Below are 17,185 nucleotides of genomic sequence, written 5' to 3'. Positions count from 1 at the left end.
TGTGGAGGACTCTGCACCTCTGTTTGCTTCGCTGATAACAGTTAAGTCATATTGTCATCAACAAATGCAGGAAGGCCAAAGTCGCACAGAGTGCAACAAGGGGATGTTCTGTTTGCTCAGTCAATAGACTTAAATGTACTGTCCGGTGAATAGTAGAGAATGTGTTAGAGGGCAGGCCCTGAATGCTCCAGTCCCTCACCGCCGTGGCCTTAGACAGGAAACTGAACTCTGGAGAAGTTGGGATCTTTATCTTAACGTACCTAAGGAGAGGGCAGACAGAGAGAGCACCAGTTACTGTACATAGGTGTGTTTGCATGTATGTGTTATTTACCGTATGATCTGACTGGTTCTGGCTGATTCTGGATTCAAGACAACATATTGTCTTTGTCAAAGTTTAAGAACATTTTCATTACGTTTACCTCACAATACATTTCAAGGGCACACAGACCAGGGGAAATATTCTTTTTTCGCTGTTACTTTCTTTTATAACTATCAGTTTGATTAATTTCCTAATCTGAGAAATGTTTTCTTGTTTTGTGACCTTCCTTGTGATTTCCCCAAATCATCGAGCTGCTTTGTGTTTTATGTCTTTTTATCTGTTTTTTCCAACGGCTCTACCGTTACAGGACTGTGATCATCAAGATGAAAATTTTGCTCAGTGAGTCAGAGGGGAGACATTTCACCTGTACGCTAGCAACCTTCATTATACTTGACAGCACTCAAGATAATTATTTTCCACAAATCACATATCTTCCTTTGTAAGCAGCATCAAATTAAAAAATGAACTTAAGGGAGGTATTATTGTGAATGTGTGATTTTGAATCTTAATTTCTTTATAGGGAATTTTCACCTGCTGTAATCCTCTTTGAAAAGCCACAATAACAAATATGTATTGCCAAATGAAAATGAGTGTGGTTCCAATCCACAGACATGGGGCGAGGAAAGAAGCACTTTAAAAGATTCAAAAGTGTTAGGTGTCAAACACAAGCAGAACAAGACAAACATGGCATCTGGGAGGTGTGTAAAGAGAAAGGCATAACATTAAGGGTAACTGGAGCGCTACTCATAAAAAATGCATTGGGACTTAAATGCTTTTAAATCTCTTGTTTTGTTGTTTTTCATAAACTGACAGATCAGTTCTTCCTAAATGATTGGAACTGGGTAAAGCTTATACAATTGCACCAATATTCCAAAGCACAACTCACATTTACAACAACAATTGCATAGGTGAAGAGGAGTTCGATGAAAGCAATCCTAATCATTCAGCTGACAAATTTGCTTCTACTCCTACAGAGATAATGGCCTCAATTAAATAATTCAACCAATCTATGGAAATGAATATAGCAAAAAAATAAACCCAAGGTTGAAAATAATACAATTGATCCTTTAGGTAACAAGATAAAGAAAATACAGTAGTTCACCCTTGTTTCTCTCTATATGTGGTGTGACTGTACACAATCTGTAGGTTGTACTCATTGCTCATTTCTAGGGTAATTTAGGGCTCCCATTTTCTCTGTTTCTTTGCCACAGCTCCCAATCTTCTCTCTGCCAGGGCCAAATGGCTCTGTCTCCCTGCATCTCTCCTTTAATTTCCTTCCCTTATTCATCCCATCATCCTGCTGCTGTCTCTCCCCCAGCTGGCTCTTGGCCTCCGCCCAGGTGGGCTCTTTGCCCTGGAGGATCATGATGGCCTGGACAGCCATGGGACTTGTTCATGCTCTTTTTATTCAGAGACTTCATACTAGATGAAAAAAGGACAGAAAAAAGGTGAAGGGATGAGGATTTACTTCTTGCTGAGTCGGATTCTAATTTATGAAGTTTGTTTTGGTAAAAAAGAAGGCCAGATACTTAGAGATTAATAAAATCAGCTGGCCATATTTTAGCTTCTTTGACTACCTCTGAAAAGGAGAATCCTTTTGCGATTCATGATTGTATCTGTAAGACTTGTCTTTCTGAATTTTGAAAGGATTCTCCTTAAACATGAGACAAACACTCACAGATTTGAAGAGATAAAAAGTTAAGGAAACACTTAAGTTATTACAATTCATCCTGTGGGGAACATGAATGCCCATGTATCCATCCAGCAGTTATTGAGACATTTCACTCAAAAACTGCATTTGTCAATCTCATTGTGGCGCTAGAGGAGAAGTCAGCCGATCACCAAACATGTGATCACTACTTTATGAGCAGCACATGATAGTTCTTCATAGTAACCAATGCAATGCTGTGCAAGGATATATTTTTTGTCTTGTCATATTGTTTAAAAAACATAATCGTCTTTCTCTAAGTTTGCCACAAAGGTCATAGGGTGTTTGATTAAAAAAGTAGAACAGCCAAAGGTTGCGAAAACAACTGACACCAAGGATTTCATGTAAAGGCTACAACATGGCAAGGTACTATCCAAGTCTTATCTTCTGCTGCTTGTTAGCTGTCTTCAGCTGTACAATGACAGACAGGTACTCGTCAATGTCTCTGGAACTCAGCCACCTGCTTCTTGCTCTCCAGCTGTACAGACATGGCCTCTACCTTCTCCCGTGTGTCACTGATCCTAAAAAAGCTGAAAGGCAGCTTGTTCGCCTGCTCCCCCAACTCAGTGCATTTCTCTACGAGCAACTTAGAAAGACACACTCTCTCTCTCTCTCTCTCACTCACTCACTCACTCACTCTCTCTCACACACACAAACACACACAGACGAGTGACAAAGTGGTTGTTATAGACACAGGTGTCTGGTAAATTGAATAGACAGACAGAGACACTTTAAGGAGAGATTTTCTGTGATTTTTTTTTTTCAAGTCTGTCATACAATTATATTAAATGAAATACTTACATGCCCAGATGTTTGTTGAAAGAGTTATTGGTTGCTGTAATTATTCCTCGTGTCCATACTGGCCGTGTAGTGATCCATTCCAAGCAGAAAATAAATGGAGAAGCAGAGCAGAGGCAATGTGCTCTTCTTTAACATAATGAAAAAGTAATTAAATAATTCTAAGCATTATTGATGCAACTGACATCAACCTACTGACATTAAAACTGAAGTCCAGCTGGTCAATATCAAAGCTAACATTTTGGGAAATACGCATATTCACTTCTTTGCTGAGAGAAAGATTGATACCACTCTCATGTCAAAATCAAATCAAATCAAATCAAATGTATTTGTCACATACACAATCATACACAGTACAATGTGCAGTGAAATTCATTGTGTACGTGTTCCGTCTCAATAAAAACAATAAAATCCATAAAAATAGTAAAATATACAACACGAGAAAATGAGGTGGTGGGTGGGGTATGGGCTGAAATATGTGCCACCAGAAACTGAATGTGAATCATTTATATTTGAATTTGAATTGCTAAACTTGAATTATTGCATTGAAAAACTGAATTTGAATAGTATAATTTGAAATTGAATTTATTCGTTTGTAACTGAAGTCCAATAAAATGTGATCCTCACTGAAAATTCAACTCTCTATATATCTTCACATTCAGTTCTCACAATTCAGAACAGGTAGATTATATTATCTATGAGTCTCCGGGTCAAGGCGAGGCAAGCACTTCTTCCTCGTTTCATGGTGGGTACTGTGTATCTGCGCCACTGAACTCTACCTATCGATCTGCGCTCGATTGCTCTTCCTTCATCCTCCAACTACCCGGATGTCTGTCACAGTAACTTGAAATTGAATTTTGAGAACTGAATGTGAAGATATATAGAGAGTTGAATTTTCAGTGAGGATAACATTTTATTGGACTTCAGTTACAAACGAATAAATTCAATTTCAAATTTCAAACGATTCAGATTCAGTTTTTCAATGCAATGATTCAAATTAAACAATACAATTTCAAATTATATGATTCAAATTCAGTTTTTCAATGCAATAATTCAAGTTTAGCAATTCAAATTCAAATATAAATGATTCAAATTCAGTTTCTGGTGGCACATATTTCAGCCCATAGTAGGGGGCTAGTCACAGTTCTCATTGAGCAGATGGACAGCCTGAGGGAAGAAGCTCCTTCTTGAAGGGTGAGTAACAGTGATCCAGGGTTCTCTCTCCTCTGGTGGGGCATGTGATGTGCTGTCAAAGGTCAGGTCTGACTCTCTTCAGGTTAGCACTGTTAAAATCCCCGGCTACGATGACAGCTGCATCCCGATGTTCAGCCTAGTGGTTTACGAGAGACTCCTCCCCTCGGCTTTCCGGACTCTCTCGTTCTGTCCATGCGGTGAACTGAGAGGTGATCCGCTGGTTGAATTGCATGGTCCAGTATCGAGGGTGTTAGCCATGTCTCAGTGAGGCAGATGATGTTGCAGTCTTGCAACATCCCTGCAAGTCCCTCTGGTATTTAATTCTGGCTCTGAGCTCGTCCAGCTTGTTTTCTATTGATTTGATGTTAGCTAGCAGGATGCTGGGCAGTAGTGGTGTGCGGTGTGCCCTGTTCCTCAGCCTGTTTCTGATGCCTGCCCGTTCACCTCTAGGCCTTCTCTGTGACCTGTTGCTAGTGCATCCGTTGTTGTTATTGGCTTTCCTCATGATCTCACTGGGCCAGGTTGGATTGGGAGTAAAACTTTCAGGGAGACGGCATGAGTCCTGTATATTTAAAAGTGTCTTTTTGTTGTATATAGATGACAGGTTTGATTAGTAGATTTAGTAAAAAAGACGGAGCAGGTACTACGGCTGCTGCACTCACCGGCAATATCTGTGTGTTAAATGTGATGCGTTTTTCCAACACTGCGTCGTGTTATGAACGTTGGGAAAACGTTACAAGACAGCCCAAGCTAAATCACGCATTGTGGAAAAGGGCTACAAAACCCTAATTTCAAATGAGGTCTGGTCGAGAGGCTTGCGAATGCAATTAAAGTCGGGTCATGTTTAATGGGCACGAAAATGAAAGCCTCCTGATGTGGAAAGCTGAAAAAAATCTCTCTGTTCCTGTTCAGCCATGTTCAGGTTACTGCCTTCACTCCAGACAGCACTCCTCTCCCAATCCCCTCTCTCTCTCCTCTCTCATTCAAAGGCTGCTGCACTCAGGTTGGCTCGCCTGGAGGCTCTGATGAGCCAGATGCATTTATTTATACGTAAGGCTCTTAAAGGCCTCATCATGTCAGAGGAAGGATGATGAGACTCTAGTCACACTGAGGTAAGAAACACCAGCCACTAAAACATTAGATCAGAACACCAGGAGGACATCATTGGGCGACTCACAGAAGCAGCCTGGTGCAGTTGACTAACACTGGGTACAGAAGGAGGCGGCTCCTGTTAGCAACACTAATTACAATCCCCATTACAGCCCTGTGAACACAGTCTGTTAAATGGTACAGGTAGGGATGAGGTTAATGTCTTACTTAAGGATTCTTAGGGTACCCAATTCAAAAGCACCACCTACAAATGTGGTAAAGCAGACTATGTGAGTCAGTGAGTTTAGCTGGTTAATTGGTGTAGCAGGACTCTCTGAGCTTTGGAATTGTGATATGGATCCTGCTAGCAGCTAGTGGTCAGAGGGCCAGGACGCCTCGTTACCCAGAGAATGGTGATTAGCTCTGTGTAATGGTGCCTGTCAGTCCAATTAGCGGTATTATGTGTGACCAGTACCCTATGCCACTAATTACAACCGGGCCGCGAGTGAATCAGAAAAAAGTCAGAGGGAAAGAGGTTTCCTGTGAGAAAGCATGTGTGTGTGTGAGACTGTGACATGAAGGAAGGAGAATGAAAAAATGTGTGTGTGTGTGTGTGTGTGTGTGTGTGTGTGTGTGTGTGTGCGCGCGCAGACAGATGACCCTCTCTGCCACAGCATCTACCCTGTCATTTCCAATTACAGCAAGCCTCAGGTCTTTGCAACAGCATCACCCAGCTTAGACCTCATTTGCTCGACACCAAGCGTCAATCAGCCATTAACACACCGATTCATGGTGGGACACGACCCACTGTCCTTAATGTAATATTAGGAGCTGCTGAGAGGAACTGTAGGGGCATAATTACATGTATCTGAGGGATGTAACGCCACAGTGCATTTCAATTGAGTCAACATTAAATGGGCATTATTATTACAGTGGACCCAATGAACAAAATGCATTAAGGAACATTAAGGAGCAGTGCTCCAAATATAGAAATTCTGCAAATACTAAAACATGCACAAAAGGCTAAATCGAAGTTGAAATATAGTATGCAGCAGAAGGTTCAACGAACCTGTTTTCACTTAGAAACGGGTGCTTCATTTTGTACAGCGCTGAAAACCATCACAAGTTTACAAAATTCCACAAAAAATACTGCTTTACATGACAGCTTATTCTCTGCAATTTAACATGTTTATCTGAATAAGGAAAAGGCTCAGTTCTGTTGTCTAACGTCATCCTATTCTCTGTAACAATCTTTCGTACCATGCTAAACACCCTTTCTGAACTTGCATTGCTATGGGGAATGCATAGTAAAGCCTTCATAAGTTTAGGCAGCGCACCGTCTCTGTCGTAGCGTCCATCATCCGTCTCTGTTTTTTTTTCTTTTTTTTCCCCGCGTTGTCACATCATCTGACCTCACACACTAACCTCGCAACAACTGCCACCTACAGCACCTGTAGTAGGCTACTGCAGGTGGCAGTTATCGCGAGGCTAGTGACAGAGCTCAGATTGGGAATGTTTTTTTACTCCGCTCAGGCCCGGGGTATTATTATTTTTTAATAACGCAGGTTAAAATACGGGAGATTTACGGGAAAATACTAATACGGGAGGACGGCGGGAAAGAAGAGTAAAATACGGGACTTTCCCGGCCAAAACGGGATACTTCACAGGTATGATACAGACTAACTTTTGAACATGAATGTACAACTGGTAAAATTTACTATTTAAATGGTATAAACAATTACAGTATGTTTTTCAGTGTGTGTTGTAGATCAGTTGCTCATCACAACCAGAGCCTACTTCATCACAACATGGCAATGTGACGTGCGTCCCTCCTTGCAACCCACCAGAGAAAAATCAGCTTTTGAGTGTGTGCTTTTTTTCGTGCTGCTGGTTTTTTTACCCCTATGTACTGGTGAAGTAGAGTTGTTTACTTGTGAGTTTTACTAGATCATAAAAGTGCTCCACAATGTATCAGAAATATACAATACCTGCATGTAAGCCCTTGTTGTTAAGGCAACAATTCACATCAGCAGCAGCGAGAGGAAAGCTGAAGTGCCGTTAAGTGCAGAGGCTCTTCAGCCTAGAAGCACTGAAATGTGATTCATACTGTGCTCTTTTTCATAAACCTGTGTGTCGACGGCTTGGAAGCTGGTGTATGTGCACAGTGAGTACTATAGCCAAACACATTAGCAGATGAAATTTTCTGCTCTAATTATGGTTGTACAGACACGGCTATTCATCTGTGTTAATGTACTCATGAAGGACTACAGGTCAGAACAGTGTGAAACAAGAGAGAACAGCATACTCAAAGAGATGAGAAGGTAAGGGCAGGGAGGAGAAAAAGGGGAGGCAGGAAAATATTGTGTACAAGCCAGTCCTGTATTTGTTTTATTTTATTTTTTAAGTGTTAATCTATCATTAAAAAAAAGAGAATAGGAAATAATGGAAATGTCATCTATATTAATATTCCATTCATATTCTCATTTTATATATATATATATATATATATATATATATATATATATATATATATATATATATATATATATATATATATTTTTGGACTGAATTCAGGGAGGAATCGGTGAAGTTAATTTAATGTTTTCAGAGTTGCATCAAGATGCAACTGTGCAATGTAATGCAATTATGTATATTCACAATATTTGTTTCTATGCAATGTAATGTATGCATGCAATGCATTTGTAATCAAGCCAATAAAACCAAAGCATTACACTAAGACTTAATTACACTTTTGTGCAAATGTGCCATCAAAAGGCATTGCACCCTGATGCTCCCCCATGGCGACGGGCCCTGTACCAACTGATACAGGACAAGAAACAATGTCAGAATCTACCTGAAGGGCTCTCCCACTGGTCTCACACCGAGGACTATGCTCAGGTTGTTCCTGACTCGCTCCATCAGGTAGCTGAACAGGGAGTCAGAAGTCTCTCCACCATATTGTCTTTGCATTGTATATCTAGAGGTATGAAGACAACAGAAACATGCTATAGAAATTAGTATTAATATATTTTTCTAAAGGATCTCACTAAACCCAGACCCAGTATGCTGCTGGTGGACCTAACGGTAGAAAAAATACAGCATCAGCTGTGTATAAAACTAAGCTGTAAAACATTTCAACCCATGATATGTAGCTCACCGTGTCAAGATTAGTCACACCTGTTGTTTTTAGCACTTCGAACTGTTCACTGCTTTTAATTCAAGGGGGTGGTACCGGCTTTGACTCCAGTACACTTTTTCCTGCTTCCTACGTTACATCCAACTTTACATGACTGCTGGATATACCAAACAAACTTTTCTTCACTTTCCAGGAGCACAAGCGGATAGCATACAGGAACATCGCAACTGTTGTGTAAGTTTGCCTCTAACTTTCACCACTTATAACTTTTGACATTAATACCGCCGTTTAAAAAAAGCAAATCATACGCCTATTACCAGGGTACCTGTAATGTTACACCTATAACGTATAGCTCCCTCACAAAAACCTAAAACCTGGCCAATATATTTATTACAGCCAATAGATTACTACAATCACAATAAAGTACTCAACAGGGGGAACAAACTTTGACACAACACCAAACACTTTAATGTATGTAACAGTCTTTCCCCTAGGTTGACTGCAGCAATTTAATTTTTTTTTGGCAACACTGTACAGTATTGGGGGGGGAGTTCAACAGCTTTGACTTTGACTGTTTTGGGTTAGTAGTAGTCTATACAGTGGAGTTGCATATGAAGTGCTTTGGGGTCCTTCTGTAAGTAATTTTGGGGTACAATTGCTTTTGAAGAATTCTACAAGCAGCACTACCACAGGCCAAGCAATCAGCCCGTTCCAAACAGGCACATTTTCAACAGGCACTGTACTAGATCTTGTTGATTTAGTGTGATTGTTATTTTTAACTTGTAAATGACCTGTTGATGCAGATGATCTGACAGTTAAACAAAGGCTGTATCAAACTAATCGATCGGACTGCAGAGGCTGACTTTCAGTTACAGTTTTTAGACACAGACAGTCTGAGAGGAAGTGTCTCGAATGACAATTTGATTCTTGCATATTTGTATTGTTTACTCTGTGGCCTTCGTAACTCACAATAATATTGTTGCTGCCAAGTGACAACCCTACTGTTAAAATTCAGAATTATTCAAGTAGCAAGTACTTGTCGAGTCAAACTCTTGGAAGTGTCAATCCAAATGAATAGAAACTTTATAAATTGGGCTTTAGGGCTAAAAGACCTTGGATAAGTAATTCCATGCAACTTAAACCAAATTGCTCTCGGTAGTGGGTACAATCTCAACCTGACACTTGTTGATTGTTGATTATGTAAAAAAGAATAAAGAAAAAAGTGCTTCTGGATGTCTGTTGGCAAGGACAGAAAAATCACCTTCTGAAATGCAGCTGACTGAAGAGGATGAGAGGAACTAACTGTACAAAGGCAGAGGTAATTCATCAAAATGGTAATTAAGGTCATTAAGTCAGGGGCCAAACTTCTTTATCCTGTTATTCCTTCAAATAACTGAGGAAGTCATTAACTACAAATTGTGTCTATTGTCTATTAAGCAGGTCTTTCATGGATCTTTCAGATTGGAGAATACATTTATGGGCTTTGGACGGTCTGCATCTTGCTTTTACACTACTGAAATGTCTTTGAGCCATTACTCTAACTGCTCTACTGGAGCTTGTCACCTTCAATAGCAGAAAAGTAGTATGAGGTACAGTAGTTCTCTGTTGTGGATACAAACAAGCTGCTCCTGCTGTACTCCTACTGTACAGCAGGAGTATGCTCCATCAACCTTTCCTGGATAAATAAGATTTGAAGGAAAACAGAAAGCCTGCTTATCTCAAAGAGATGAATAAATACAAATTACCTCTGTCTTCCCATACAAAATGTCACTTTGTTGATATTGGAGTCTTGAACAAAGATGCCGTTGGAAGGGAGCTACTTTTAGCAGGGGACCGAATATGAGATGACAGCAAATAACTGTGACAAATGGCGTCTGTGTAAAGTGTTCTATTTAGTGGAGATCAGCAACATAAGGGCGGCAGTCTGAGACAATTAATATTTAATGTTCAGACAGTTACAGCAATATAATTCACTACAATTATGCGCAAATTAATGTATTTTACTCAGTCTGAGGCACAACAATCTCTATGCTTCTGCTATATTGTAGTGCCGGTGATCATTCCACTTTCTTTGCAGAGAAAACTACTGCAGTGCAATATGTGGTGAAGAAGCAGCAGCGTTAAGAATGTGCGAGTGGAGCCATGGTCTTTTAACAGAAGACTGATTAAAGGTATATAAGCCCATGGTTCGATCTTATCTGATTTCATTTCCGTCTGTGGTTCCAGTTTTCCTTGTTTTAATTTCTTAAGAGGTTAGGGTGATTTCCTGAGTTGAAGGCATCAGATGTAGTCATGACATAAGTGAATGTGCAACACTGATGTAGTACCAGTGTGTGTGTGTGTGTGTGTGTGTGTGTGTGGGGGTTCTCACCTTGTCTGAACTGCATGGTGACTACTACTTGGAATAACTGGTGCTCAGATAGAGGTGGAATTTCTTAAGACAGGCTCTGTCTGCCCGACTGAGGGGTAAACACACACACACACACACACACACACACACACACACACACACACACACACACACACACACACACACACACACACACACACACACACACACACACACACACACGTGGATAAATAAACACTTGTTTTTGGCCTGTTTTTGACCTGGTTTTACCATCTGTCCTGAGTGATCCAATCACAAGTGGAAAGCTCTAAGTAAGTGTCTCTCACCTGGTAGTAGAATGTCTCCAAATGCAACCTGAGTGACCACTTCTGATTAGACCTCACTTCCCCGCTCTACTTATATGCATCTAGGCCCTCAGAGAAGGCCTAATATATTCTAAAAAATAATATTTAAAAAGTCGTCAGTTGTAAATTTATTTTATCAATTCATAATTTGACAATCAACATCTAAACAAAGTATTTTTAAGGAAATAACCCCCTGCCTATTCAGTTTGTGTTGGAATGTGAAGAGATAAATGAACTGTTGACCTATCAGAATTTTGCTGTCTCTGCAGTTGCTAGGAAGAAAATGCGATGCTTTCAGCTCTGTGATTGGTACTATGAATTTACAGAGGGCCAAGCAATAGTTTTCAATGTCAGTCAAATTGACCAATCATATCTTCACTCTAAATCACAAGCTAGCACTGCCAATATACTAGCTAGCTAGCCTGTTGGTTCACGATGGAAGCCAGAAGTAACGCTTTTGCTGGTGAGGAGGACCATAGCTATGAAGAGGACATTGTTGCGAATTTGTTATCCCTGCCCAGACCAGCTCCAAATGTGGTCTGAGTGATTGGATCTCAATACGTCCTGAGTGCATTTACACTTGAGCTGTCCACTTGTGATTCGATCACTCAGATCAAAACAAAACGGTCTTCACACACAGATACAGCAAGCATGCTGTTGAAAATATGGAAAGTAAACTAAACACTTGCACACTGATTCATTATCTTGGAAATGTACTTCCGTTGATGCAGACTAGGGTCTTACTAACATTGGAGGTGGCTGTGGCTCAGAGGTAGAACGGGTTGGCCCTCAACCACAAGATTGGTGGTTTGATCCCAGGCTCCTCCGGGCCACATGTCAAAGTGTCCTTGAGGGTGTCCACTGCTCCTTAGGATGGGTTAATGCAGAGTCTGTAGTCACTACATTGTACTGTACGATTGTATGTGACGAATAATACAGTTTCTTTCTCCTTATCATCAAAGACACTATATTATTTAGCATGCGATAAAATCTGCAAACAGTTTTGATTAACTGCCAAATTCCTTAAAGGGATACTTCACCGATTTAGCATTCAGCTTTGTATCAGTAGAAACCCGATAGTATTTCTGAATGACCGTGCCTCCCTCCCTCATGTCCCCCTGAGACGAGAGATTTCTGCATTTGGGGCCTGGAAAAAATCTTCCGATGACGTAAAATGACGATTTTTGCGTCATTGGAAGATTTTTGGGCCAGAGGCAAAGGACTACAGCCAGTAGTAGGATCTACTTCCGTATGTTTTCAACACGCACACAGGGGGTTGGACTGCCGAGTCTGGCCGAGGTATTCCGAATGAAAACGACTGTCAGCCATCTTGAATCTTCGCTAAACAGGCTTTCGGTTTTCAGCAGAAAACATTTACAACAATTATCTGCATTCAAACTACCGGACGTGTGTACCACCGGGATACATCGGTACAGATCGGAGAATATGGAGGAAACGTTATTACAGACGCAATACTCGGCACACTACGTGAGCTTCGCCTGCACGGAGACCAGCGCTGTCGCTCAATTGCCGCTCCGGCTAGGGGACATCCTCATCGGCTAGGTGGAAAGCTAACGCTAGCTGTCCACCTGTCCCAGCCATCCTGCTTGCAAGTGTCTGCTCATTAAACAACAAGCTGGACTACATCCTCCTTCAACGAAAATCCCAACGCGTGAGTTCAGTGACTGCTGTGTTTTTGTTGTTGTGGAAACATGCCTGAACAACAGTGTACCGGAACCGGGACTATCCAGCTACCAGGCTGCTCTCGCGCCCGTGGAGGTGGGCTGTGTTAAACGGACTGGTGTAGAAATAAAATCCAACTAGCTACTGCTAACTGCTGGTGGAGCTTGTGACTGTTAAATGCCGACCATTCGACATTCCACGGTAATTCACGGCTGTGTTTATACTCTGTGTTTAGCTACACCAATGCTAGTGTACCGTTAGCTGAACTTTACGGATCTTGCTTGCAAGTGTCCGCTCATTTAGACCACAAACTGGACTACATCCAACTTCAATGACACTCCCAACGTGAGTTCAGAGACTGCCGTGTTTTTGTTGTTGTGGAAACCTGCCTGAATAGTGTACCGGACTGTCCAGCTACCAGGCCTGCTAGCCCTCCGAGCTAGAGATGCTCTGTCGCCAGGTAAAAGAGGTGGGCTGTGTTAACACCGAGTGGCGCAGAAATGTGGTGATTTGTATCCATTTAACTGCTAACTGCTGGTGGAGTTTGTGACTGTTAAATGCCGACCATTCTACATTACACACTAATTCACGGCTGTGTTTATGCTCGGTGTTTACAGCCCACCAAGCGCTAATGCTAGTATGCGTTAGCTGAACTTTACGGAGCCTATAAAGTGTGTGTACTAAATGTAGCCTGTTTCGTATGTCGTTTTTATATAATGTCGTTTTTATATAATGTCGTTTTTATATAATGTCGTTTTTATATCTGTTAAATGTGTAACACCACTTGAGTCACGATGAAACGTTGTTCTTTTTCTAACTTCGTTCGGTGTTTCACTATGGGAATCGCCTCGGCGTGACCAACTAAGGAAGCTCCAATGACACCACGTCTGTCCATGACAGACAGGTCGAACTGTGCTAGGGCCACGCCCCCTCATATAATCACAGTCGACCGGCTCCTTGCAAATCATTCTCGCTTTCTTCGTGGAAGAAAACTATAAGCTCCCTCAGCGCTTCTGGGCTAGCTTGGTTGGTTATCTGCTAACAGTTCACAGACGGACCGTTAAGGACTACGTCGCCGAACGCAGTTCCCGACCCAGTCTGGATTCGCTGAGTAAGTACTTCGCAAGAAGTTTTACCTTGTGGTTACACACTTGAAGCAGTGTCCCCGTCAAGGCGAACTGCTTCTTCTTTGGCTAGTCGGTATTTGTTTATCGCTAGCTAGCTGTGTAACTCATTTACCCTCTGGCTAACGCGTTACGGCGAGCCTCCCTGGGTTCTTTTGTTAGCATTTGTTTGTTAGCCGAACCCGGTACCGGAGTGAGCTAACGTGTTACGACGAGCTAACTCTTACGGTACACTGATAACGTTGGCTCGGGCTAAACCCCGTGTGCTAATCTTGTCGACAGGCTAACGTGTTACGACACGCCTGCTAAGGTTGTTTATTTACGCCGATCTTCTTCCTTTCCAGTACCATGTCTTCAGCAGCGGCCCCCGCCAAAGGGCCGGAACCGAAGGCTATTGAGGCTGTATCCCGCCTGTGCCCCGCGTCATGCGGGGCATCCATCTCGGGCAGGGACCCTCACCCGATGTGCATAGCCTGCATGAGCATTAAACACGCTCAGGCAGCGCTGGCTGACCCCCAGTCGTGCGCCCACTGCGCGTCAATGACGGAGAAGATACTGGAAAGGCGGCTGAGAGTGGCCGTGGCCAACAGTCATGACCCATGTCTGTCGGGAACCACCCCAAAAGCCACAAGCAGTACCCATCAGCCGCGAGCTACACCTAGCTGGGCGGACATGATGGACGAGGAGTCCTCTGCCATGCCTCCACTTTTCGAGGACCTCCTCGAAGTGGAACCGGGCGGCGAGGACGCAGAGGGTGATGCCATCTCTGATATCCTCGACATGGATGGGATGGAGGACGAGGAGGAGGACTCCACATTCCCCATTCCACAGTCAAGGCCTCCTAGTGCAACCGACACTGCTCCCCCAGTGGACAGCAGCTTGTACGAGGTCTGTAAGCGGGCCGCGGCCAAATTGGGAATACAATGGCCGGCAGCTCAGGACCCCGAGGGGGAGGAGAGAGACCTATACGACGGCAAGAGGCTCCCACCTGCCCAGCCGCCTGCCAAACAGCTTCTGCCGGCGGTGCCTGCCTGCATGAAGGAAATGAGCCGGTACTGGTCCAGCCCATTTAAGAGTAGGCTCCCGACTAAGGGCTGCTCTAAGCTGGAGATTCACGGGATGGAGGCACTGGGGCTGACCGAACCCCCAGTGGTGGAGCCTTCAGTGGCTCATCACCTCCACCCAAACCGCCGCTCTCTCTCAGCTTCCCACAGCATTCCTCTGCCTAACAAAATGGAGCGCCTCACCGCCTCCATGTTTCAGAGGATGTACAGGTATGCAGCGCAGTCTGTGTGCTCTCTAAACGCAATGACTCTGCTGGCTGCGTACCAGGCTGAAATCCTTGAGGAGATGGGCCGTCAGCTGGACTCAGGGGCTCCTAACCCGGTCCTCTGGGACGAAATCTGTGTGGTCAACGACCTGGTGCTGCGCTCCTCACGGGGTGCGGTGCAGGGCTGCGGCCGTGTAATGGGGCTCGCAGTCGCAGGTGAGAGGGCCTTGTGGCTGAACCTGTCGGGCCTGAGTGACACACAGAAAGCAGAGGTTATGGACGCAACATACGACCCCACCAAAGGTCTGTTTGGCCCAGCTTTGGAGAAGATGAGAGAGGCCAGCACCCTCAGGAAACAAGAGGGTGAAGCCTTTGACCTCTGTCTACCCCGAAAACACACACCCCGGCCCCAGCAGGGTCAGAGGGGTGGCTTTGCCGCAGCGGCAGCGAAGGCAAAGCAAGGGGCTGCAAAGCCACATAGACAAGCCGCTGGTCAGCAGACTAGCCAGCAGTCTCGGTCGGACAATCCCAAGCCGTGGGGGAAACACTCCTTCGCGGCTGTGGCGGCAAAGAGCCGCAACTCCCACCCCGGTGAGGGGAAGAAAAAGCGGCCGTCCTAACCCCCCCAGCTTCTCCCTCCACCCCTTCTACAAAGAGGAGGAAGGTTGGAGAGGTAGAGCAGAGCCCCGAGGTTTGTGGTTCAGGGCCCCTGGTGTTTCACAGTTCTCCAGGAGGCCCCTCTCAGTTTCTCTCCCTCCTCATCCAAGAGGAGAAGAGTCAGGGGCAGAAGGTGTTCCAGTGTCACCAAGCACTTTCACCATGTTCACAGTGTCACCAAGCACCATGTTCAAAGAGGCAAATAAAGCCTGCATTCTCGCATCCAGGCGCAGAGCCAAGGGCGAAATGCTACCCTCAAAACAAAATAAAAATAAAACACAAAACACTGACCTGCCAGGTCCCTGCAGGGGGAGCTCACGCTCCTCCCAGGGCAGACCGCTCCCTCCAGCCCAGGGAGGTGACGTCACTGCAGTGCGGCTCCAGGGGCCCCCTCTCTGCTCAAGCGGACCGGTGGCGCGCATGCGCAGTTCACCCGTGGGTTTTATCCACTGTTTGTCAGGGTTACAGGCTACAGTTTGCTATGAAACCACCCAGATTCAACGGTGTGTTAGTTTCAGTGACGAAAGGGGATGCAGCACAAGTCCTAGAGGACGAAATAACATCCCTATTGAACAAACGGGCCATCAGGGCGGTGCCGAGCGAGGAATCGCATCAGGGGTTTTACTCCCGCTACTTCCTCATTCCAAAAAAAGGGGGCGCATCACTTCGCCCGATTTTAGATCTCCGTGTGTTAAACAGACACCTACGAAAATACACGTTCAGGATGTTAACACACAAAGTGCTCTGTCGTTCAATCCGCCCAGGGGATTGGTTTGTGACGATAGATCTTTCAGATGCATATTTCCACATAGCCATATATCCCGCACACAGAAAATTTCTGAGGTTTGCGTATCGGGGCAGAGCCTACGAATACCAAGCCATCCCATTCGGGCTGTCGTTAGCACCGAGGGTGTTCACCAGGTGTGTGGAGCGCCCTGTCACCGTTAAGGAACAGCGGTATCAGAATATTTTCGTACATAGACGACTATCTGATCTGCTCCCACTCCCGGGAGCAGGCAGTCAGAGATTCCACTACGGTGATAACTCATCTCACGGATTTGGGGTTCAACATAAACTGGGCAAAGAGCCGAGTGGAACCCACGCAATGTACGGAGTATTTGGGTCTGAAAATAAACTCCCTCTCCTACCGCGTCACGCTATCGGAGGGGAGATTGGCGTCTCTGGGGCAGTGTCTCTCTCTTTTCCGGCTGAGCAAAGCCGTGCCGTTCAGACTGTGCCTACGCCTTCGCGCTGCTGTTTGCATGCGTCAGTAGTGTCTGTGGTACATTTAGGGCTGTTAATGATGAGGATTTTGAGTTTCGCGTTGAGTTGCAGCTTTACATCTGTGCCTACCCCGCCATCTCAACCGGAGGGTGAAAAATACCCTGCGTCGTGCGCAGCCCTCCGCTCATGGAGACACACGGCGGCGCTCGCATCGGGCGTCCCGCTAGGGGCGGTGTCATCCAGAGTAACCATGACAACGGACGCTTCCCTGTCAGGATGGGGAGCGACA

General features: G+C 44.3%; 1 protein-coding gene and 1 long non-coding RNA gene across 2 annotated transcripts in view; both read right to left on the bottom strand.

The window, feature by feature from the left end:
- Positions 1-236: 236 nt before the first annotated feature.
- Positions 237-17,185, bottom strand: part of LOC120572687 (dynein heavy chain 2, axonemal-like) — a 29,904-nt gene continuing 12,955 nt past the window's right edge. Inside the window, exon 4 of the mRNA XM_039822045.1 lies at positions 237-260. Coding sequence (XP_039677979.1) covers positions 247-260 — 14 coding nt within the window. The 3' untranslated portion in view covers positions 237-246. The remainder of the gene's footprint in view (positions 261-17,185) is intronic.
- LOC120572691 lies at positions 8,001-11,726 on the bottom strand. Its single transcript, XR_005641472.1, has 3 exons — positions 11,687-11,726; positions 10,616-10,703; positions 8,001-8,085 (listed from the first exon to the last, which is right to left on the bottom strand). It is a non-coding gene; the product is annotated as an uncharacterized LOC120572691 (long non-coding RNA).

The sequence above is a fragment of the Perca fluviatilis genome, chromosome 14 (assembly GCF_010015445.1).
Source record: "Perca fluviatilis chromosome 14, GENO_Pfluv_1.0, whole genome shotgun sequence".
Classification (NCBI taxonomy): domain Eukaryota; kingdom Metazoa; phylum Chordata; class Actinopteri; order Perciformes; family Percidae; genus Perca; species Perca fluviatilis.
This window is presented reverse-complemented; position numbering and strand designations above follow the sequence as displayed.